Source organism: Mus pahari, chromosome 21 (assembly GCF_900095145.1).
Source record: "Mus pahari chromosome 21, PAHARI_EIJ_v1.1, whole genome shotgun sequence".
Lineage (NCBI taxonomy): Eukaryota > Metazoa > Chordata > Mammalia > Rodentia > Muridae > Mus > Mus pahari.
In genome coordinates, this window is record NC_034610.1 from 33,962,618 (window position 1) to 33,987,449 (window position 24,832).

At 42.9% G+C, this 24,832-nt stretch overlaps 1 protein-coding gene across 1 annotated transcript in view; it reads right to left on the reverse strand.

The window, feature by feature from the left end:
- Samd5 (sterile alpha motif domain containing 5) overlaps positions 1–23,858 on the reverse strand; it is a 48,991-nt gene extending 25,133 nt beyond the window's left edge. The window contains exon 1 of the mRNA XM_021221464.2: positions 22,765–23,858. Within this exon, the coding sequence (XP_021077123.1) occupies positions 22,765–23,223 (459 nt within the window). The 5' untranslated portion in view covers positions 23,224–23,858. The remainder of the gene's footprint in view (positions 1–22,764) is intronic.
- Between the last annotated feature and the right edge of the window lie 974 nt (positions 23,859–24,832).

A 24,832-nucleotide genomic window follows, 5' to 3' on the forward strand; every position in this document is an offset into this window, starting at 1 on the left:
GAACAAGACTGTCCTTGGCACCCCCGTAGAACTCTGTTTATATTTCTTCTTGGCATTCACATCACACTAAAATGGTATGTTGATACGTGGATGGATTTTATACATGTGCATATCTCTATCTTCCTCCAGATATATATTCTCTTAGAGACGAATTATACCACAGCCAACATAACGACTAACAGTGCTTTGCATAATGGAATATAATAAATATGTATATGTGTAATGAATGTAATTATCAATATTAACAGTAACCAGATAATTTGCTAAGGGCGATAAGAAGCAGAAGTATGTAGTCCATCGATCCTAGCCCTAAGAACACCAGACTTAATTAACGCAGCGCTTCCCCTGGATCATACTTGTCCCCGCACCTTCTGCGCATGCCCATGCTTTTTGTTAGTTTTGTTTTGTTTTTGTTTTTTGTTTTGTTTTCGAGACAGGGTTTCTCTGTGTAGCCCTGGCTGTCCTGGAACTCACTCTGTAGACCAGGCTGGCCTCGAACTCAGAAATCCGCCTGCCTCTGCCTCCCAAGTGCTGGGATTAAAGGCGTGCGCCACCACGCCCGGCTATGCCCATGCTTTTTAACTAAACAGCCAACAAGTTCGCTCTCCAAATTCTGTCCCAGGGATTAATTTCTGGCAGTCCATTAGAACAGGGTCTGTAAGTAGCATTGATGAAGTACCAAGAAGCGGCCGGGTGTTGTCTCTGTGGTGTTTTCAACCATGTGAATCTGTTCCTGCTTTGGGAACTTAAGACTGGTTTAGACCACCATACAAACATCTCCCTTTCCAGGACACAGATTGGCTTTCTCGGAGGTGTTTTTCTACCTGTACGTGGCCAACAGACCAATCCTGTTCAAGATGTAGAATCTGCCAAGTACAGTCAGGGTTTATGGCAGTTAACAGTTGTGGAGTGGATCCAATGCTCCTTGTGTTAATTAGGCTCCCCAAATTACATGGAACCGCACATCTGCCTTTAAGACGCTGAAGGTCCCTTTCCCCAGTTGGCTTTGATTGGTAAAGTTGCCAGCAGCCAATGGCTGGGCAGGAAGGCAAGGGGAACCAACGAAGAAGCTTTTAGAATCGCCAGGAACGGAGTAGGATGCAAGCGGAAGACACAGTATAAATCATACAAGAGCCGGGGAAGAGAGGACCAGCCCTTCCCCCAGCGCCCACATTGGGTTTAGGGTAAAAAAAAGATGGAATATAGATTGTAGTAAGTAACATTTCAGGAGTATCAGAAGGAAGGTGTTAGCAATGTGGAAGTTTGGGAATGCCCTAGCCTTTGAGCTGATTTAGGCGTACTAAATATAAGTGTGTGTGTGTGTGTGTGTGTGTGTGTGTGTGTGTGTGTGTGTGTGTGTGTTTCATTCAAGTATCCAGAGCATTTGGGCAGGCAGGGAGGAATTCGGGAATTAGGGCAGGGAGGAACTCGGGAAGCCACCACAGGGGGGATTAGAGCAGATTAACATACCACTGCTACAAACAGTGTTTTCCTCTGGCGGCTTCTTCATTAGACTGTAATATAGACATTGCCAGTATTGATCACACAGTAACCAACCATATGGTTTATGCCTTAATTAAAATCTACAGTACTCTCTTTAGAAGGCTTTGGTTTACATTCGACCTTCCACAATGCCAAGACACAAATGGGAACAAGCCAGAATCAGACTCTTTGTGTTCTCTGGCTATCAAGATACTGATTCCATGCAAGTTTTCCTCTTGTGTCTTAGTGTTCCACGGGTGTTTATTTTTAGTCTCTTTTTTACTTTGATAGTTTGAAATACACACACACACACACACACACACACACACACACACACATGCATGAGCCCATGCAAATGAACATGCATGCACACACACACACACACACATGCATGAGTCCATGCAAATGAACATGCATGCACGCACACACACACACACATATATAATAAAATACATATATATATATATATATAATTTTTTCCTATTATCCTGCCTCATTCTCCCTTTACCTTTTCTTCCATTGAAACCCTTCTTTCCAAGTTTACACCCAACTCTCATATGTGTGAGACTCATAGAATTTAAATAGAGTTGCTTTTGTGGGCATGGCTGGGAGGTTATTTACTGAAGCATGGGAAAATTAACAATAGTTACCCCATAGTGCTTATCACAGTAGATATAGTGCCTATGAATTTGTCTGTTTCCCCAGTGAATCTATGAGGGTAGAGGCTGAAGCTTCAACTTTGCATCACATCATAACATAACTAGAAAGAATGTTAAAAAAAAAAAAAAAAACTTTGAATGAAGGCAGAAATAAGACCATTCAACAACATAAACACCAATTTAAAAATTTAATAGTAACATTCTCCAAAGTTTTTTGACAGGGCCGCAATAACACATAGTGATATAATAAACAGAAATTAAAGTAACTTCAACATAACAGACACATTGAGTACTTACTGTGTCCTGGGCATTTCTAGGTACTTCATTAAAATTAGTATTCTTATATATAGAAAAGCAAAGGTACTCAGAAAAGTGTTCAGTGCTGCCAGACAGCACAGCATCATTTTAAACAGACTATTAATAGTTTTTTAAATTTCATTTTAATTAGGGATTTTATGATGGTTTTTGTACGTTCTTCTACAGCTTTACGTCTTTGTACAGGCTTTTAAAAAATAACCTATGTATGACTGTCTGTTTTTTAAAGTGAATTTGAACAAATGTATGTGGTCATGTCGCCACCACCATACTCAAGCTACATATCACGGGCATCCTAAATATTTGCCCCGGGCCCCTTTCTAGTCGATCCCTTCCTTCCATCCTGGTCCAGAGCAGTCACTGATCCACATTCAGTGTAGTTTCTTCTAGAATGCCACATAAATGAAATCAGATGCAATCTTTTGTGTGTGGCTTATTTCATTTGATGCAGTGACTGTGGGGTTTATCTCTGTTGCTGGAAGCACTGGGCAATGCAGCTCTTTATATTACTGAGTTTATTCCACACCAGGAAGATATGACTCTCTGGATTTTTGTATTATCAAGTACACAAACATTTGTGTTGCTTCCACTTTGGAGATATTTTCAGTAAAGCTGTTGCGCATACTCATAGATAGGTCTCTAAAGGCCTCTGTTTGGGTGGCTCTTGAGTCATTTTCTAAGAATGGGGTACTACTTGGTTATTTGAAGGATTTATCCTCAACTTTGTCAGAAAGCCACACATTATCCTCCAAAATGGTTGACATTTTAAACTAGTATTTTCCATTTTTATATTTAGCCGCCATTTTAAAATTTGTATCTATAATTCCAACTTTCTGACCACTTCCATGTCTAGTTATGTTAACATTTTTCTTTGTAGCTCAAATCTTCTTGTTTTCTAATTCATAATTTTTTATTGAATGCAAAACATTTTATGAAAATAATAGCCAAGCCTAATAATTTATTTCTTAAGTATGCCTATTTCTTCTGCTGGCTATTATTGGGGGTGTTTTATTCAGAATGTGGCTCTATGACCACATCCAAAGAGTGGTAGAAAGGCTAGTGGTGTATCAATGTTAGTAGAATGCTTATTTAGCATACACAACATCCCCAGGTCCATATAGATGAGGCACGTTGGAGTATGTCTGCCATTCCAGCACAGGAGAGAAAGAGGTTGGAGGAGCAGAAATTCAAGATCATCCTTGTTACACTCAGTAGTGAGTTGTTCAGTCTCCATGAGCTTGCATATTTTCTGTTGTCAATATCCAGGTTTAATCCATGGTTGTCAGACAGGATATAGGGTGTATCTGTTGAGGCTTGCTTTATTTTAGTTTTGTGGAAAATTCCATGAGCAACCGAGAAGAAAACATATTCTTTTTTTTTTTAATTTGGGTACAGAGTTTTGTAAATACCTTCTAGGTCCATTTGATTTATGACATTATTTAACTCCAGCATTTATCTGTTTGGTCTTTGCCTGGATGATCTGTCTATTGGCAAGAGTTGGGTATTAAAGTTACCCACAGTCACTGTGAGGGCCAGTATGTGATTTTTTAGCTGTAGTACCATTTCTTTTAAAAACCTGGATACCTTTGTGTTTTGTGCAAAAATGTTTAGAATTATTAATGTCCTCTTTGGGGAATTTTTCTTTGATAAGTATGCAGCATCCTTACAAATCTCTTCTGATTAATTTTAGTTTTACGTCTATTTTGTCAGATCTTAAAATGGCTGTACCTTCTTGTTTGGGGGGCTTATTTGCTTAGAATGTCCTTTTCTACCCTTCCTTTTATCCTGAGATGATTCCTATCTTTGATGGTGAGGCACATTTCTTGGAAACAGCAGAAAGATGGATGCCATTCTTTAATTGAGTTCAAGCTAGGACTTGAAGCCCCGCAGACCCAGAAGGGGTAGTAGGAGCTTTGCCTACTCCCAACCCCAGGCCCAGGTCATGTAGCCACAGCCCTCCATAGAGAGAACTGTGCCCATCAGTCATGTGGGGCAGCACCCACAAGTCCCTCCTCATGGAGACTAGGTGTCTCAGGGCAAACCAATAAGGAAGCACCTGCTGTCATACCCAACCCACCCCAAAACTCTATATAAGATCCTATGCAGAAGGAATAGAGGTGTGTGGGAATTACTCTGTCACCAGGGAATATCTGTCACAAGAGCTGTAACAGTGCCTGGGAAGAGAACGCTCTCTCAAAGTTTTCACTGCTCCCCTGCATTTTGCTTGCTAACCAGACCCTTCTCCCATCCTCCCTCCCCCTCAGAGTAACAGAGGATGCCAGGGAAGCAACACTTCCCCTCTTTGCCTATCTCCTTTCCCCTTCGCTTGAACCCTTCCACCAGGCTGGGTCTCAGAGGGCTCCGCAGATAGCCTCTGGTAGACAGACCAACAGATATATATGGCTTGTTTGGTTTTATTGTAGAATGCTTTTCTTTCCTTCTTTCTCTTTCTTTTCTGAAACTCACTCTGTAGACCAGGCTGGCCTCGAACTCAGAGATCCGCCTGCCTCTGCTTCCAGAGCGCTGGGATTAAAGGCATGCACCACCACGCCCAGCTTTCTTTCTTTCTTATCCATTGCGATGGATAGTATCGCCGGGTGTCGTCATCTGGGCTGGCATCTGTGGTCTCTCAGAGTTTGTAGAACATCCATCCAGGCCCTCTGACTTCCTGAGTGTCCATTGGGAATAAAAGTTAAATGTTACTCTAACGAACCTGCTTTTATATGTTAATCGGTCTTTCTCCCTTGCAGCTTTTAATATCCTTTCTCTCTTTTCTGTTTGTTTACCATTGTGATTATTATGCAGCATGACCATTTCTTTTCTGGTCCTGTGTATTTGGTGTTTTTGACACTACTTGTAGCTATGTGTACCTTGATAACCAGCTCCTTCTTTAAGTTGGGGAAACCTTCTATGATCTTGTTAAAAACATATTTTCCGGGTTTCTTCTCCTTGCTTTGTTCTTACTGTTCATAGCTGTGGTCTCTTCATGGTGTCCCAGATTTCTTAGCTGTTCCGTGTCTGAGTTGTTTTTTCTCTTTCTTAGATTCATCCTTTTCTTTGACTAGGGGTTCTTTTCCTTCCTCTTTGTCTCCCATGCCTAAGATTCTTGCTTCTGCGCCTTGTCCTTTGTTGGTGAAGCTGACCTCAGAGATTCTTGTTGGCTTCCTACATTTTTCATTTCCAGTTTTGTTTCAGCTTGGGTCTTCTTTGGATATTCTATTTCTACGTTCATATCTCGAACTGTTTTCATTTTATTCAACTGTTTTCTTTAGGTTTTCATAGCCATCATTAAGTGCTTAGTCCATATTCTCTTTAAGGTTTTTGAACATACTCAGAATTGCTGTTTTGAAGCCCTTGGCTTGTGCTTTGGTTCTGTTGCATCTCTCTGGGCCTACTACAGTTATTGGTCCTGGGTTCTGATGGAGGCATATTGTCTTGGCTGCCCAGAGTTAATGCTCGACACATTTCTAGTTGTTGATATCTCCTCTTGTCTTTCTTGGGTGAGCATCCAGTTCTTTAGTTGCTGATCTTAGCCAAGTGTGACAGCTATAGAGAGTGCTTTTGCAGGTCAGTGGGTGGCAGGGACCACTAGAGAAAGACTAGGAGAAATGGACTGTGGGAAAGAGTTAGGGAAATCTGGTCCATACCAAAAGAAGGGGACCCCGGGGAATGGAATGTTGGGAGAAGGGGCTCCTGAAAGTAGGTTGCATATCATATCTGGAGAAATGGAGATGAAAGGGTTAGTGGGACGCTGAGTCTTTACCAAGAGGTAAAATCTCCAAAGAATAGATGTAGTGTGCGAGGAAAGGTGGGTTTCTCCTGTACCAAGGTCTTAATGAAGGACAGAAAGGATAGTGAAAATTAGCTACTTGAGTTTGAGACCAATGTGGTTACTAAGAGTCCCCAGCAGAGGGTCCATGGTCAAAACTTTGATGGTAGCCTAGATTTATTTCCATAAAACACACGTTTCACAGATAACATTCAGGCCAAGTCTCATCAGAGCTATTTAGCATAAGAACTAGGAATTTGGTTCAGCTTACATCTCCCTTACACAAAGCCAAGGAGAGAGCCTGGTTCCCAAGTTCCTAAGAGATTCTAATGGAATTTCAAATATTTACTCTCATGATTATTCAAATGCTTGACTGTATAAATTAGCTGCTTAATAGAAAATGTTAGGTATATTTCAAAGCAGACAAATTAAAAAAAGTATATGCCATAATGCATTCTTTCAAAGCAGTTATTGCTGAGAGACCATACTTATGCCAACAGTAGAGTTTACTCATAGGATCAGGACAGAAGAATAATTCCCTTGTGATGTCCATTCCTCATAAGACCAGGCTAGATAATTTGCAACTTGCTTTTTTATTTTACTGTTTACTTAATTATTGGGATTTGGATCTTATAAGGAAACTACCACCAACTAATTTTTCTTCCAAAATGACTATCAGGTGTTTCCAAATTTTACCCCAGATGCCAAGCAGTCGTTCTGGATTCTCAAAACTATAGTGTGTATTATAACAGCAGCCCAATTGATGTCTAGGATTGGCCTACAAAAAGCATCATTTGATTAAATGGCTGCTGCCTTCACATTATTTTATATGTTGTCAAAAGGAAAGAAAGCCGTGGGTCCTCGGGGTGGATGATGAACTAACATGGAAAAGCCTGGCTTTAGCAGTCTCTGGCACGGTTAGACCTCCCACCGTGCTGAGCTTTGCTAAGAAAGATGATGTTTTGCTCTTCGTGTGACACAGTCACACCCATGTGTAGGTAGTAAAGACAATCTCTTCACACTATAAGAGAACATGGAACAAGACTATGAAAACCCAAATTTAATATGAACTTTTCTTATCAAGTTGCTATGAGTTGACTTTCATATCACTGTTTTTCTGTTGTCTATCATAACTAAAACATGCTTTGAGTCAATAAAAGAATCACATGCTATGTGGAATATAAAACACGGGCTCATTCTACTATATCATAGAAATTTACATAGTATATTACCAAGCTCTTTTAAAACAGTAAAAACTATAGGCTATATCTACTTCCTTCCCCATGCTTCATAGGCTGAGAGCATTGCCAAATCCCACAATGTAATGTTTTCAGGCAGAATCGCAGCCATGGGCTCCGACGTCAGTACATGACTTTCGAGTGAACGTTGCTAATTGTATGCCTTTTGCATATTTCCCCTCAAGCTGTTTAAGCTCCGTTTTGTTCATCCAGAAAATAAAAACAACCAAAAGAAGCTTCTGCCTCAGAGGCTTGTCATGATATTGGAATCAAGCAATACCCTACAGTTCTTCCTTGAATCAACGACAGGTACAACCCATAGTACAGTCATACCCTGGCTTGTCCCAGCCCACTGTCTTAGTTGTACAACGCTGACTAACAACGCAGAGCAAGGTGGGACGTGACAAGAGCAGTTGGGTTTTCCAAATTCATGAGGTAAGAGAGGAAAGGAGTACAGACTTTCCCTCCAGATATGAGGAGGAAAAACAAATATATCCATAACTGATTAATATGTGGTCAGGTGAAGAATACGTCTAATTATCACACTTCATAAAATCAAAGCCCGAAGCAAATATCTTCAAAGATTACCTTCAGGTAACTGGAGAGCTCTTGCTTTTCAGTATACCTGCCAACAAATTCCACCATCACCCTCTCCCTTCCGTCTAAGATCTTTTTTAGTATAATTTAGCATATGGCTCCCAAACCAGCTTTCCTGGGTGTGACTAAGAATAATATGCTTGTTGTTTTTATTTTTGGACAGAGGGTCTCTAGTAGCCCAAAGTAGCCTAGAAATCGTAGCTAGGGATAACAGTGAACTCCCAATATTGACTAATAGGCATGCCCAACCACAGGATGTGAGAGATCAAACCTACCAACTGAGCTACATCTCCATGCCTGGCTAGATCACTTCTTGTCAGAAAGCCAGCCCGACATGGTCCAGCAGTTCAGGGGCGTCCGCCATGTTTTAATAAGTTATCAGAAGATAGAAGATTCAATTCAACACATTTCCAGGGTAAGTGCATCCATTCAGAGATCCCATTAACAGAGATCTAGCTCTGGCCCAAATTGCTATGCCAAGGGCAGCAGTAAAAACTCTTGATTTAAAATGACATAGCAATAAAACCAAGCATGAACATGGCCAATCTAATGGCAACTCGCCACCACCTCTCTGTAATGAAGTAGGTCTCCAAGAGTAAATTACTTTGCATACCCTCTGGCTCCATTCTAACATATAAGGGATGCAAGAGGCATCTCCTGACCTGTTTCCTTGGCGCACAAACCTAAGCTGGTAGTGATGCAGTGCGTCTGTCATCCCAGGTGGCGACTAATCCCATTCTCTCTTCAGATGCCTACAGATGACAGGGGCTTGGATGTAATTAACGACTTATCAAATTATCAGCTTCCACATTAGCTGGAGCTACTTCGCACCTTAACTTAATCCTGTAGGAAGCACGTCCCAAACGCTGCTCTGGGGGGTTTCACGTCAAATATTTTCTTTTCATGGAGCTTGTGTATAGCTTTATTACTTTCTGGCCATGAAAATATTGCTACTACTTAAAGCAGTACTATTTTTGTCAATCAAGAAGTTCCCAGAGGAGTGCTTTATAACACAGCAGGGTTGCATTCTGCCGCGTTGATACATGGGTCCTTTAAAGTGGCTATATCTTTATTGGGTGATTGATGGCTAGCGTGGGGGAGTGTTGGGTATATCCATTTTTGCAAACTCAGCTGACTTCAGCCCCTGATTTACACATCTTCCCCACAAACAGACTATTCCTAAGTTCCATTTTTAATCCTTGCTTCACTGACTTTCATATATATATATATATATATATATATATATATATATATATATAACATATCTATCCATTTGACCTTTCAGTGAAAGTTTAAATAGAAATTGAGGTGTGTTAAATTGGTATTCCTTGGAGAGTTTTCCAATTCTACCTTTGTTACACATTGAGCTGTTACTGCTATGCGAAGCCAAATATTTAAATTAAAACGAATGCCCTTTCCACTTCCCTTATAAGGGTTTTCAATTTACCATAGCATCCTGCAAGAAGCCCCAGCCTGCATCTTCCACTAAAAGGCCTGGGTGTTATCTTAGAACAGAAAAGGGCAGAGCATGGGTGGCAAAGGACAGAGCATGAGTGAGGGGGTTGGAGGGACATATTCCCAGAGCCTGGGAGGAATTTCCTTAACTACATTGAGCAAAAACGAAAAACGAAAGCATTTCTTGCTTCAAAAAGATATTCATTGCCTCTCACCAGAGTCTCTGCTTTTTGGGCTCCAAACAATATACCCTGGAAGCCAAGAATAGTTAATTATCACCTATACCCCCATACAGACATCACTATTTAAAAAAAAAAAACAACACTATTGTTATAAAGCCAAATATGACAACATCATGACAATGGTTGTTGGCAACATCAAATGATTAAAGGTGAATACCAAGCATTTCTTGATTTAAAAAAGAAAACATAGGAAAATTCAATAAAGACCAGATAGCAAGATTGTTATTAGTTCTGTATCTCACACTTTGGTTTCTTCAAAAGACACTAACTTCATTACTCATAAAGCTATGTAAGAATGCTTCCGTATTAGGACATTTGTTAGTTGAATACTTTCTCAACGTGGAGCTCAATAAGCAGAAAAAAGGTTTAGCTCTTTTTAAATTTGTTTTCTACATTTATGTGTGTGTGTGTGTGTGTTTGACAAACTGAGGCCAATGCAATAACACTAGGAAAAGAAGTGAGAATTAGAATTCCAATAAACAGGTGAGACAATGATGTGCCTAACATTGTTATAAATAGCAGTAGCATATTACATCATATCACGCACCAAAATAAAATTCAGACACATTAGACAGTTTCAAGGAAACCAAGAAAGGTGTTTATATGCATGTTTACTGACAATAGACTTGAACAGAACTTTTGTAAGGATGAAAACAATCACAAAAAAAAAAAAAAGCAAGGTTGGTTCTTTTTACCCACGCAAAAGAAAGAATGTAAGGTAAAAGAAAATCAAGTAAGGCAATGGTTTCAACAGCTGTCATAGGTTCAAAAGTTCTTGTTTGGTTGGCTTGATTTTTGGTTTGGTTTAGTTTGCGTTTGGGAAATATTTCTCTGAGTTGTTTGTTTTGTTTTGTTTTGTTTTGTTTTGATACACGGTCTATGTACCCAGGGTGGCCTAAAACCTACTATGTACATAGATTGAGTTTGAACTCTTGATCCCTACTGCTTATAGTTCCCCAACTGGATCACAGGTGGGCACTCTGAGTTGAGACTGGTCTTACTACGTGTCTGAGGCCAGCTTGGAACTACCTATGTAGCCCAGGCTGAGCTTGAACTTGTATCCTTTCCATGTGAGACTCCTGAATGCTGGACATCATATTCAACAAGTTGTTCTGGTTAGAGTTTTAAGAAAACAATTAAATTAATTTTGACTATGAAGGAATAATCTTTTCTCGGCAGAATGGCAAAAAGACAAATGACTGAAAATATGACCTTCAGGTTAAGAGTAATTTACAATTGTTAAATTATGTATAACAATAAAAATACTAGCCAGATGTTTTGAATGACCACTATTCTGGGTACCATATAAGGCCCTTCTCAAGTAATATATTTCATTCGCTCATTACAGAAGCTTAATAAGTGAGTGAGATTAAGCCATTTTATGAATAGGGTTCAGTAGAATGAAACTATACCTCCAAATAAATAATAAATAAAATATTTGATTATATATGTCCTGTATTCCTCCAGCTTAGAAAAAGTAGCTTTAAAATTACACATATGAAATTTAAATCTATGGGCATATTTTTAAAAAATCTGTAAAATTGTAAACTAAAAACATTCTTATGTTTGGAAAAATGTTTGCAACTTCTCTTAGGGCATGGTTAACATCCTTGACATATAGAAAGCACCGAGAACATAACCGAGAGAGAAGAAAAAGTGTTTTGAACTGGAAATATATAACCGGAATTATAGGAAAACCAGAAATGTAAAGTGGTAAAATCTGTAATTGAAGAAATGCAACCCAGAGAGTAGAAAAAGGGTATTTCCAAATGACAAAGATTATAAAAATCAGTAACAATACTCACAGGTATCAGAACAGTAAGAGAGAGTGCCAAGGTCACGTGTGACCAGCTCGAGACTTGTCTTGGTATTATAGTCACTTTTGAAGTAGGGCATAACTGGGAACATGTTGGTTAAAAGGTATAAAGTTTCAATTAGGATAAATTGTAGAGATCTATTATATAGTGCAGTAATTAGAGTTGATATTAATGTTTTGTACCTGTAATAATTGCTAGGAGACTAGATCTTCGATGTATTGTATCACAAAACCACAATAAATAAGGGAGATGGTGATAAAAAATTACTTGACTGATAGAATCATTTCACAATGAACTTATATATAAAAATACCACACTGCACACTGTAAATACATCCAATTTTGCCAACTGTATCTTCACAATGCAAAGTAAAATTAGTGTTCACACGATACTCGCTGACCAGCTTTATGTGTTTTATACAAACCAGGCATTCTTACACATTGTAGTGACTGATTTTGTGGGTCAATTTGACTCAAGTTAGAATCATCAGAGAGGAAAGAGCCTCACTTGAGAAAATGCCTCTGAATTCAGCTGTAAGGTATTTTCTCAGTTAGTGATCAATTGCAGGGGTGAACAGCCCATTGTGGGTGGTGCTCCTGGCCTGGTGGTCCTGTGTTCTATAAGAAAGCAGGCTGAGCCAGGGGAGCAAGTCAGTAAGCAGCACCCTTCCATGGCCTCTGCATCAACTCCTGCCTCCAAGTTCTAGCCCCACTTAAGTTCTTGTCCCGACTTCCTTCTGTGATGAACAGCTTTGTCGAAGTGTAAGCTGAGTAAACCTTTTACCCCACAACTTGCTTTTGTTTGGGTCATAGTGTTTCATCACAGCAACAGAAACCCTAAGACAAACATATATGGTTCTAAACATGAAATTTAAATACAGTATCATGCTAGAAATGTTAATACAGGCTATTTACAAATTCTCTTGATCCATTCACTCCATTGCTCTCTAAATTACCTCAATATAGTGGTCCTACTCTTCAACATTTAAAAATAAATTCCTGTAAGCATAGTGATTTACACTGCCAATAAGAACACCTTAAATCTGCTTGGCTCATTAATATTTACAGAGTAGCCTCACATATATTATATCGTTGAGTTAATGCTGCAAGTCCACGAGATGAATATGGGCATCATTTTCAGCAGAAATAATTCTTTTAAAATCATCAAGATTTTATATTTCATACTAACACGGGGGAAAAGCGTATCTCAGTTGCTGGCAGTAGGTGTCATTGAGAACAAAACGACTTCCTAATGGGAACCAAGAGGTGGTTCCATGGATGACGGAGTTTACTGGACAAGAACGAGAGCCTGAGTTCAGATCTCCAGCACTCGTGAAGAAAGCCAAGCATAGCCCTCCACACATGCAACCCCACAGTGAGGAGGATGGGGAAAGGAGGATCCCTGGGGAGTGTTTGCCGCCAGCCCAGCTGTGGGTTCAGTAAGAAACACTGTCTCAGAGCAAGCCGAGTAGAGAGAAGTGCATGTCCTCCTCTGGTTTTCATAGACGCATACATGTATGTTTACTTCACATAGCTGTACAACACTCACACATGTATGCCCCTACATGAGAAGCACATGCCCTAGCGGTAATCCTCAGCAGTATCCCTGGGAAGATATTTCTTTTGAGCAGGGTTGAGAAGACATATGCAGAGCTTCAGGGGTCTGTAAAAACATCGAGTTCATAGCTCCTAGCCTATGTCTTTGTCGTCTACGTTGACTATAGTGGTGCCACACTCCCAGTTACACAGTTGACCCCCACACCCACAGAGTGGCTCCAAGAGTCCTTTGAGGAGAGAAAACTTGGGGTCTCACACCTGCATTGTAGTACACATACTCCCAAGAAAATCAGTTGATTCAAAACTGTAGCAATAGTATCAGGATGTATAAAAGCAAAACAATAACACATGAGCTACTTCAACTCTGTTGTTATTCCTATCACTTTAACTCTATTAGTCCTACGTGGCCACTTGGAGTTTATGTATTAAAATTTTTAGCGAGTAAACCAGAATACACGGTGCAAGCTGCAGTAGCTACGTGAAAATTCTATTCAATACATAGCATGTTTCTCTTAAGTTTGAACACTTTAAAATTAAATTATCTCATTTTAATTATTAATTGTTTTAAAATTAAATTATCCCATTTAAACTATTAATTGTTTTAATTATTAATTGTTAGATAAAATAAAAGTGAATTATTGCATGACTCATACTTAAAATAATTTGTCAAATAAAGATGAAATATTGAATAATGATTTACTGGTGTCAAGCATGGTAGGTGCATCTTTAGTCTGTGTTCTTAGAGGGGAAAACAAACCTTAGAACTTTTCATCTCTGTTCATTATGAGTTTGGTTAGTAGAGAATACATACCAATTATTTTTCTTATCTTTCTGACCTGTTCAGAATGAAGTAGATCTCATTTTGTTTATGTTTGTAACATTATGGAAATTTAACAGTAAGATTTTTTAGAGCTCCTCAGACCATTTATTTCAATTAGAAGTGGTAATGAGATCTCTTTAAACTATTAGATGTCACTTAGTCTTTATGGAAGACAAATTGTATGCTTAATGCCTCTTGGCGTGTTCCACACTCACTGGTCTTTAATAGTTTTTATATTGACTGAAAACAAATATCATCTTATTCCCTCTCCTATTTCTCCCCAAGCCCGAATCGGTGGTCAATTTAAATGGCAGCATTTCATAAAACGCAGGAAAGAACTGATAAAATCCATTCCCCTCAATACCAGGAGTGGTAATAAGCAGTCTGCTTCAGGCCGGAGCTACGTGTCTCTTTGAGCGTTATCCAGACTGTGAGCTCAAGAAGCTACGAGCACTGCAGTCCCTAATGCATGCTTGTCACCTTAGAAAATGCTCTCCCAAGGATCTCCGGGTAGCACTTGCTATCTTAAGAGCCAGCCCCAGTCTTCACCACGTGACAGACCTTAAGGGAAAAGAAATCACTTCACAGCATGCCTTGCCATGTAAGAGCAGACACAAGTCTCATTTTGGGCCAGGGTACCTTTGCCTTTAGCGGCATTCTCTTTTATTCCAACTCGCGTGGAGGAAGAACAAGTTAAACACTGTTAAGACTTGACTTGGAAGCATCAGGAATGGATTGGCAAGAACATAAAAACAGGCAAATGCCAAGTCCTAAGGATGCCGTGGCACCATCTGAGTCCCGCGCACTCTATCACGTGCAGCACAGTTGATGGATCTCTCTGCAGTCCCCCTCAGTCTACCCCTGTGTACCACTGACCCCTTTACCGTAATTACCTTGCGGTAGGGATCAGTACTTCTGATTTTTTTATTTGAAAATGCCATGGAACTGTTTGTTGTCCGTTACGAATCCTTCGGGGAAGTTTCCATATTGGTAAACATGATTTCGCTCTAAGGGCATGTTTCTTGTCGCAAAAATAAAAAGGGGTTATAAATGCCATGCATTCTAAAAGCCACTTTGTACATCACAGCAAAATTACATTATTTTGCTGACAGATTCTGCTTCCACCTCACAGTTTATTAAACATCATCCTCTTAATTGCCTGATTTGGTTCCAATTACAGAAGGAGTTTGCCCCTAATCAGATCTACCTGACCGTCCAAAGCCATGTTTGTACCTGTGGCGTTCAAGAAGTGCTTCAAATATCTAGCAATACTATAGTCTTCTAAGTGAATATTTTAAAGATCATAATCCAATTTTGAACAGTTGTATTTTTAAGAAATGATTTTCATTCTAATCTTACCACGTGGAATTGATTAGAGATGGAGATGAAAATTCTACTGTGGGTTTAGTACCACATAAATGGGTACTACCGAATCCCCCTACCATTGGTGTCAGGAGGCCTCTGCATAGACAGAGCTTCCGAATTCAGTGGCATACAGCCCTTTGCATGTATTACACACCATGAGGGGCTGAGATATCTGAGCAAACCTTGATAGAAGAGCCCTGGGGATGACTTAACCAAACACTCATCATAAGCCACGCCACTCATCTGACAAACGCTCTTTCTGAATGTCTGTTAAGACAGCTCACCAGAAGCATTTGATATCAGCTAGCAGCCCCAGCAGCATGACCTTCACTGCCTGACCTCAAGTCAAATGTGTGTCTGCTCTAGCCAGGTGTGGCGATTCATGCCTTTAGTCCCAGCACTCAAAACATGGAAGCAGGCAGATTCTCTCTGAGTTCTATGCTGGCTTGATCTACAGAATATACCTTCTCAAAAAAAAAAAAAACCTAAAAATTAAAAATAAATTAAACTGTATGATTTAATTTTCCTGTTTGCACAATACTAATGTATAAGCTTGAAGTGTTCCTTTAACAAATACTACAGAACTTAAACCATGCTTCAAAAGTAAAAGTATAACATCTGTTTAAGGCAGGAGTGAGGAACCAACCCTAAGATGTATGGGGGTGTCACCAGAAAACTCAGTGTGAGTGAAGACTAAGATGGAACCAAAAAATCAGCCCCTCTCCTAACTGAGAGTTCAAGGCCCTTGGTTTCTAAACTAGATTTCCAAGACAGATACAAAATTGCTTTAGCTTTACCCAGACAACACAAAGGCGGTCACAACAATGCTGAGTGAACTGTCACCTGAACTTCCCAATGACCACAGCCTTGAATGTGAAACCAGATGGGTGGTTTGCTACCAAAGTCTCAGACAAGCGATCAGTTCATCTGTGACTATAAGACAAGACCTTGATCAGAACGGGGACCCTAAGACCAGAGTTCCACCACCAGCCCCAGCACCCTACTTCATTGAACTTGGCAACTGGAATAATCACAGGGAGAGAAGACAAACAGCTGCCACAGAATGGGAATCGGGAGCACTGAGCCATGCCAGGTCTAAGGATAGGACCCCTCTGAGTCATTTGTGAACTGGAGATTTACAGGAAACACTTTTCATCGATGAAGTTTTTCTCAACTAAAGGGACGAACGCATCTGTAGCCCATGGGATTCCCTTTCCTGTTCAAGGATTCTATGGTCACAGAATCTAATGTTTGCTTATTGATTATTATTATCTCTCTTATTAAAAATCCCCCCTCCCTCACACACACCTGCATTTATATGTCACAGTTTATTTAACAGAGATCTTGGTCACATAGCTCTTTCATGTAACCTCACGCTGTTCCTGGGCCTTGATGGCTTGGACAAATCTGACAAGAATGCAGAAGGCTTCCGTCTCGGGAAATTTTCAGGTGTCCTACAGTTTGGAATGGTGCATAACGAAGTACCTCTTCAGAGAAGAAGGACAAGTTGTAGCAGCCCGCATCCTCCAACAACCGAGACAGAGGCACAGGAGGCGGTGCCCAAAGTGCTTCTCTGACTTGAGAGGCTACACTTGGGGATGCTACTCCAGCCTGTGAGGATGCAACCTGCGAAGCTGCTGGTTAGAAGTCCCCAAACAACAGAAGGTCTCCAGCATGTCCAGTCTAGAGTTAAGTCATTCGGTCACGTCGGCCATATGACCCTGGTGATCTGACGGTGCCTGAAGTTCTCAGGGCAGACAAAGAGAAGCTGTTTGGAGCCCTTGGCAAGACCTTGTTAGGTGAATCACACTGAAAGCCCTTAGGACTTTTCATGCGAGGTCATGCTATTCTCTCAATCTTGAACTTGAAGCCTCCACAACTGGCAGAGAACAAATTTGCATTGTCTTCAATGCCAAACACCCTGTGTGTGGTATTTGTTGGAGCAGCTCTAGACAGACATGATGCTGATCTCATAAATTCAGGAGGCTGAGCTCCTCGAACCCACTTAACAACCCCACGTGGCAGCCAATCATGTTGGCTTTTCCTGCAGTGCTGCCAAAGGTAACCTAGCGCAGACTAGAGCTAGGACTTAAATTTAGCATCTAGTCTGAGCCTGTGTTCATAACCATTACACTACACTGTCCACAGTGGGGTAGAAATGCACAGTACCGTTCTCTCCGGGGGAACCCCAAAGGCCATCTAAGTCACAGAAACCATATGCTGGTGAAGTGTTGGGGAGCAATGTCAGCCCATTACTCCCAGCGCAGTTTGGATAAGTGAAGAAAGACAGAAGCCTCCTTACCGGTGGTTCAAATGCTTGCCATGCCTCCTTACACTTGATAGTTCATAGGAAATTGATTTTGATCCTAGCGGCGGGTACTCCAGGGAGACCCGGGAAATGAGCACCTCCTTAAACCATATACTGTGAGGACCCCACTTATCTCCTCTAATACCCACCCCACTGCATAACTCTCTTTTTACATGTTCTACAAGGCCAGTATTGGAATAGCTGGTCCTTCAGTATCCTTAAGAGATAAACTCTTTTGATTTTTAAAATATAATCATTAGATTTACTCCCCTTTTCCCCACAATTGACTCTTTTGATCACCAAAATAAACTCGGGCATAAAATTCTCTGATGTCTAATGTTTATAAAAATAACACTGATCTTTGATACGGTACAACTACCACATATCAGGTACTGGGCTCAGCACTGCAAATGCAAGTAAAGATAACGTCTGTATAGCGTACTGTCATTCTAACCCAGGGCCCTAATCCATGGCATACATTCGATATTGGTTAAATGGAAGAAGGATGGGTAGGTGTGTGGGTCAATGGATAGAGGAACAGACAAACAGGTAGATTAAAGAAAGCAAGGATGGATGGATGGATGGATGGATGGATGGATGGATGGAAAGATAGATGGATGGATAGATATAACAATTGCACAGGGAGGTAGACAGCAGAGGGTCCACTTACAGGAGAACTCTATGGAACTGTCAAGAGCATGAAGAAAACATCAGCTCTTATTTTCTCTCCATCTCTTCTTTCCACGATGTACCAATTGGACTGAAAGCAAAAGCAAAAGCCTAGAAGGATCTAGATGGAGGGTATTTTAGGATATTAGTTGAACTGGAAAAACTAAAGTTTGCCTGCTTCCAATCTGTCCCGGTAATGTCACACAGGCAGAAGGAATTCTTGGGAGGAACAATATTTATTGTCATGTCAGCTTCTGCCAAGACCCCAGGCAAAATTCCAAAGGACACAGCATGTCTTTGCCAGGATCTCTTCCTTTCTAATACTCCACACATAGAAGTCTTCGTGGCAACTTTGTCTTTCCAAATCCCTTCACCTTAGGCTAGCTCCTCTGAGTATACTCACAGCCTCACAGCCGGATTACCAAAGAGCCTTGTTAATTTAAGCTAACGTGTAAATGACGATTACATCATTATTAAATAAGGCTACACTAATTCAAAGACCTTCTTCCACTGGTAGAGAAGCAAGAAGACATTTTTAGGGAAGAGCTACAGTAGAAGGCTATCGAGAAGATGGCTCAGCAGGTGTGAGAGCTCATTGAGCAAACCTGATGACCCAAGTTCAAACCCAAATAAAAGATGAGGAGGAGAAACAACTCCAAAAGCTGTCTTCTGATCTTCACACATGCGCTGTGGCACGTGCATCACTCTCTCATGCACACACATCACATACAAAGTGACAACAATGAATTAATTTTAAAGAACTCTATAAATCTACCCCATTAGTATCCTACCTGGCTACAATCTCCAGCTTCTCTGCCTGGAAACATCACGGCCTCCAGTGCTTTCCAGAATTCTGCTTCTTCCTCTGTCCCTGCTAACACGCCCCATGTTCCCGGCTCCTGTCAAAGAGTTCATGATCCTGCTCTTCCCATCAAAACAACGCTACAGTTATTACTGTGGACTGTAGCGTATGTCTTCCCTGCTAGACCCTACAATCTCAGAGGACAGGATGCCTGCATCCTGCCAATCACAGTAAGGTGGAACCTAAGGAAGGTATGGGGTAGAGAAGCTTGGTCACAAAAGCTATATGCATAAAAATGCACATGAAAACTCTATTCACTTGTACGTGTCCATTTGTGCATGTAAGCACAGGTAAAGATCACAGCAATGAAAAGCCCTAAAACGAGGCACCAAGGAATGCATCCGTGTCTTCTGACTTGAAGCCTGGGATCCCAAGCTCTTGGTTTTCCGATATAAAGGAGAAGCAAGAAAACCTTTCTTTTTTACTTTGAGTTTAGCTAGATGATCAGGAAACATGGAGTGTTTTCCTAATGCAAGTCCTACAGTCCTTTCAGGTCATTCTTTAGAAAATTCCTCAACTCACAATTCTCTGCTCAGCAGCCCCAGTATGACCACTCTTGGCATGATGACCCCTAAGCCACATAGTATTTTCATTGCAGTACAATGTCCAAAGGATTGGCCATTCTTGTGACTGCCAGAGAGAGTGAGCCTGCTCTACCAAGCCGAATTCCCAATCTGTGTAATGAGCAGTGTACATTCTGACCATGACCATGAGAGAGCCAAGGTACAGAAGAAAATAGAAACTAGAATGTGATTACTTCTTAAAGAAAAGGTCCCAGCACTGTTCATGGGAGAAATAATTGCATCAGAAAACAAACTCCCACACAACAGAAAATCTAGACCTTAAGAGACCATCATATATAAACAGCAAATCCCGAAGAAAAACATGACTTGCTACTTCATAGTTGTGTGTTCAGTTTTATATGCATTAATTATGCTTTAATTCCTATGTCAATATGTGTTCTTCTTTCATACGATGAAGTTCTCCAGATCCATTCATTTGCTCACTAGAAAGAGCACATTGAAAAGGGTGATGAGAATTTTACTGGGTTCTTCTATCAGTTAAAGAAGGAAAACTAAATACACATAGAAAGCAGAATCAGCTGGGTCACGGTGGCATTTGCTTCTAATCACAGTACTTGGAAGGTAGACACAGGCAGATCTCTGTGAGTTCAAGGCCAACCTGGAATACACAGAGCTGGTTCTAGGACAGCCAGTGCTACACAAAGAAATCTGCCCTTTAAAAAAATACAACAACAACAACAACAAGAAAGTAAAAGTGGACAAGTTTTATTGTGAAGCATTACTGTAATGGAATATTTAGGTAAAAGCAACCTGGAAAGCTATGCCTAGTGGTACATGCCTATAATTCTAGTATTTTGGGAAGCGAGATAGGACTGTGAGTTTGAGGACAAGTTTAGGCTACATGGCTTGGCTAAAGAAAGTTGACAGAAGTAACTCTTTACATGGAAAATGAACAATGTCAATGCAAATTTTTTTATACAAATCTGACTTACAGAAATGTGTTGTCATTAGGTGTGCTGGTCACACCCGTGATCCCAGCACTCAAGAGACAGAGAGACAGAAGGATTTGGAGTTCAAGTCCAGCCTCAGCTATACCAGGAGTTCTTAAGCTGCAAGAGATCCTGCGGGGGGGGGGGGAGGCATTGCCATGGTACTTGTTGATCTAAGCAGGAATCGCAGCCCAAAGCCTCTGCTCAAACATCGCGTGTGTTCTTTAAACACTTTCCAGCTTTGTAAATTTGATGTTTGGGTTTGTCTTGTTTTGCCTTGTAAGAATAGAACCAAAATGCATCGCTTTAATGCTGTCTGCTCCCCTGCCCATCCCACACTCACCCATCCTCATAGCCGCTTTAATGCCGTCTGCTCCACTGCCCAGCCCATGCTTACCCATCCTTATAGCACCCAACACTGCACTATAGTCGTCCTGACAGCCCTAGCTACTGTCTGTCTTCCTTTTGTCCAGGATTTGAACTGAGCCCTCCATGGGCTTGGTTACACATCTCTCTTTTTACTCTCTGGTATATTAGTAACAAACAGCGAGTTGGCCTCCTGCTCCTTAGTCCTTTGGGACTAAATTTCTGTTCTGCTGACCCTGATCCTTCTAACCACAGTGAGCATCCTTCAGGCTAGTACAGCATGTGACTGAGTTTCCCCATTCCTGACCCCGACACCCATCCATGGTCCTGTCAGAGCAGATGGCTGAGACACGTGCTTGAGGCAAACCTCCTTTCCAACCTATCCTCCTTATAAAAAAGCAATTTGTATTCTCAGGCAGGTGATCACGGCTGCCCACCCCGACCAACCACTACCTGCAAGACAGCACGTGGATAACATTAAACTGTTATTTGCTTTTACTGTATCTACTTTGTGCACCACTAACCCTTGAACTTGACCATTAGGCATCATGACCTTCGTTCAGTCCAGCCCTCTGGGGCTAATGCCACCCACACAGCCTTTAGACCAGATATTTCCTCCTCCGGTGATGTGTTGACACACCTAGCCTGCTGCGAATTCTTCAAGGAGGCTTCTCCAGGCCCCTTGTTTTTTTTTCAGGCTGAGATGTTCATTTTCCTGTGAGTCCCAGGCAACGCCAGACATTACCTGTGCTGTCAGCGTCTCTGCCAAATAGGCACTCTCTAGGAGGACAGCTTCAGAAAGGAAGCCAAACCAATTCACTTCACTAAGCCAAACCAACCCCCACCCCCACCCCTTGAAGCTAGAGACAGCACTCTGGTGTGAAAATGCACTTTCTGGTACTTAATTGTTCAAACCTCCTGCCACAGGTCTGCGTGCCACACAGAGCAGCCATGAGAACTTTTTGTAGCCTGCTCTCACGTGTGAGGATTTCTTTCTAGGCACTGAAATGTCACTTCTTCCTGACCGTCCTTAGACAGGTCCACTTGGAGTTTTGAAAAGAATCTACCTTTCCTTTCATCCGAATCAGTAAGTCGAACTCGTAATACCACGGATCCCAAATTACCCTATTTGCTCAGCATTCCATTACCCTGGAATACTTAAGCTTTAGGAACCTGTGTTTTGCGTTTAGCAGCCCCTCTCCCACAGACACACACAGGTTCATGTTATAGTACACTTCTCCATGGAATTGAGAACAGCAGGCCCTGAATGCCCTTACTCCTCTGGCAATAGTCACCCATTCCTCTTGGAAGTTTCTCAAAACTCAGAAGAAGAAGAAGAAAAAAAAAAAAGTAAAGAAAAAGAGGAAGGTTGAAAATAAGGCAGATGTGACCCATCTATTTTTTGCACTCTTCCAAGCCAGACACTACTAGAGGCATTAGGATCTCCCAGTGGCCACCAAAAGCAAGCACCCATTGCTCAGACCCTGACAATCGAGCCCGTATGCTAGGGTGCTGTATACTCGGTTAAGAGTTGTCTACATGCAAAAGCTGAATGAGCAGCAAACATTAGAGACGCCAGCACGGAAGGAATACATACACAACGCAGAAAACTGGAGAACCAGACACCCCCAACACCCTGGTTTCTCAATTGTCACCTAGACTGACTGCTGAGCCGCTGCAGAAGCGTCAGGCCTGGTCCCCTCCCGCCATACCCTGTCGGGGCCTCCTTACCTTGCGCGAGTATGGGGGTTTGCTCAGGTGGATCCCATCGCGGACCAGCTTATCCCGGATCATGATCTTCAGCTTCAGCTTAGGGTAGCTCACCAGCTCCCTGCTGCGGGGAGCGCTCGGCTGGCCACGGGGGTCCCCGCGAGTGCCCTGGGCTGAGCCGCCACATGGCTCCCCCCGGCGGCCTGGGGGCACCGCTTCCACCAGCGGTGCGGGTGGCACGGGCTGCGGTTCGAGGGTGAAGTAGAGGCCGGCAGCGGCCGCATCCTGTTCCCTCAGCCGGTGCACAGCCTCTAGGATGCGCCGGCGGTGCGCGGGAGCCAGCACCCCGATGGCGTCCAGGTCCGGGTCTCCGATCTGCTTGCACACTTCCAGGTCATCGTAGCCATTATCCACGAAGGACTCAGCGTACTGCGGGAGCTGTAACGCTTTCAGCCACTCATAAACTATGTTGGTGCACATGGCTGAGACTCGGAACTCGCCAGCGAGTACCCAAGTGACTCGGGCGGCACCAGTTCTTGCAACTTTTAATCCTCTCCTGGAAAGGTGGGGAGAAGAAACAGCAGGAAAAGTTTCTCCCTTAGTGGTTAGGCTCCGGCCGCAGAGTCAAAGCCATAGAAAGCAGCCGGGGAGGGAGCGAGAGTGAATGAAGAGCGTCTAGCGGCGAAGTGGATTCCCCGAGCAGGCGCGGCGCTCGCGGGCACTGGCGGCTGGGCGAGCGGCTCGGCTCCGCGCCGCCCCTGGATGCGCGGCCACCGCGGGGAGGGGCGCGCAGGCGGGGCCGGGCACACCCCTCGCACCCGCGCGGGTCACCGTCGCGCTGCGCCGCCCAGGAGGTTCCCCAGCTGGGGCAGTCTGGGGACTGCTCGCTGCATGTCGATATCTGGCCGCCTCCGTGGACGTCTGCAACCGGGTCCCACGCCGTGGAGGCGGCTCCGGCGGACAGAACCGTGGATGATGGCGAGCGCCTGGTCTGTGCGCTTGTCAGTCACTGTCGCTCTCGGGGTCACGGTGACCCGGTGGCTATTAAGCTTCCGGACTCCGGTGGCTGCCCTGGATATCTTTCGACATTTCTTTTGAATCCGATTTCTCCAAACCCCTAGATTTTTTTCCTCGCTCAGGTCCCAAGCCAGTGGTGACTCTCGCCTGGGTGTCCAAGGGCAGGACCCCGTCACTGGTCCAGAGTCCCTTCTCCTTTCCCGATACACGTAGAATGTCCCTTCAAAGGAGCGGGCTGCTAAGGTTCCACAGGCACGGCGTGTCTGCCTCTGTGGTCCTGCGCTCTGTGCCCCGAGCAGCTGCGTTTTGGCAGCAGGGTGGGAGCGACGTGGGGACTGTCCAGCCTAATGGGCGCGAGGCCCCTCCACGCTACTAGTCACACCGGGTGGGTGTCGGGAGGGGCACGGCTGCTCCCGGTTGCCTTTCCCTTCCAAGGCTGTCTGATCTGCGAAAGTTTGGGGGTGGGTTGTTACTTTCTCCTCCTCGGTCAGCGCATCCCTACCTGATCAGCATCTCTCCTCACCCCCACCTTCCTTCCAGCCACAGACGCACACCGAGTTGTGTCAGACGCCCCCCCCCCTCAATCTCTCCCTGCCTTTTTGCTTTCCAGTCACCTCGCATTACAGCCCTTCTGCCCCGGGTGGCTCCCTGCCCAGGGACAAGAGAGGTTTTCTGCCTCCTAGACAGGGACCACAACCGACTCCCCCTTCTCTGCCCCAGAATCGCGTGTTAATCGACATACCACCACGCAGCTTATGTTAAAGAGAACGCTAGGGCATCTAGCACTTCTGCCTAGGTGGGAGTAACAAAATTAACTGAGATTCCCTCCTTCCTGGTGTCCATGTCCCAGCTTTGAATGGAGGCGGGGGAGTGGGGAGGAGGAGGGCGACCCCCAGAACTCCTGGACCTCATTTCACTGCGTCTGATCTTGTGGAGAAGTTAGAACCTTAAGAAACCTTGCAGGCAGCAGCAATTTCCTTTTCACAAAAGTAACATTCAGTTTCACTCTAGAGCTAGACCTGGCCAATACCTTTCCTGAAAGAGCCCTTCTAGGCACAACACTGATGATGGC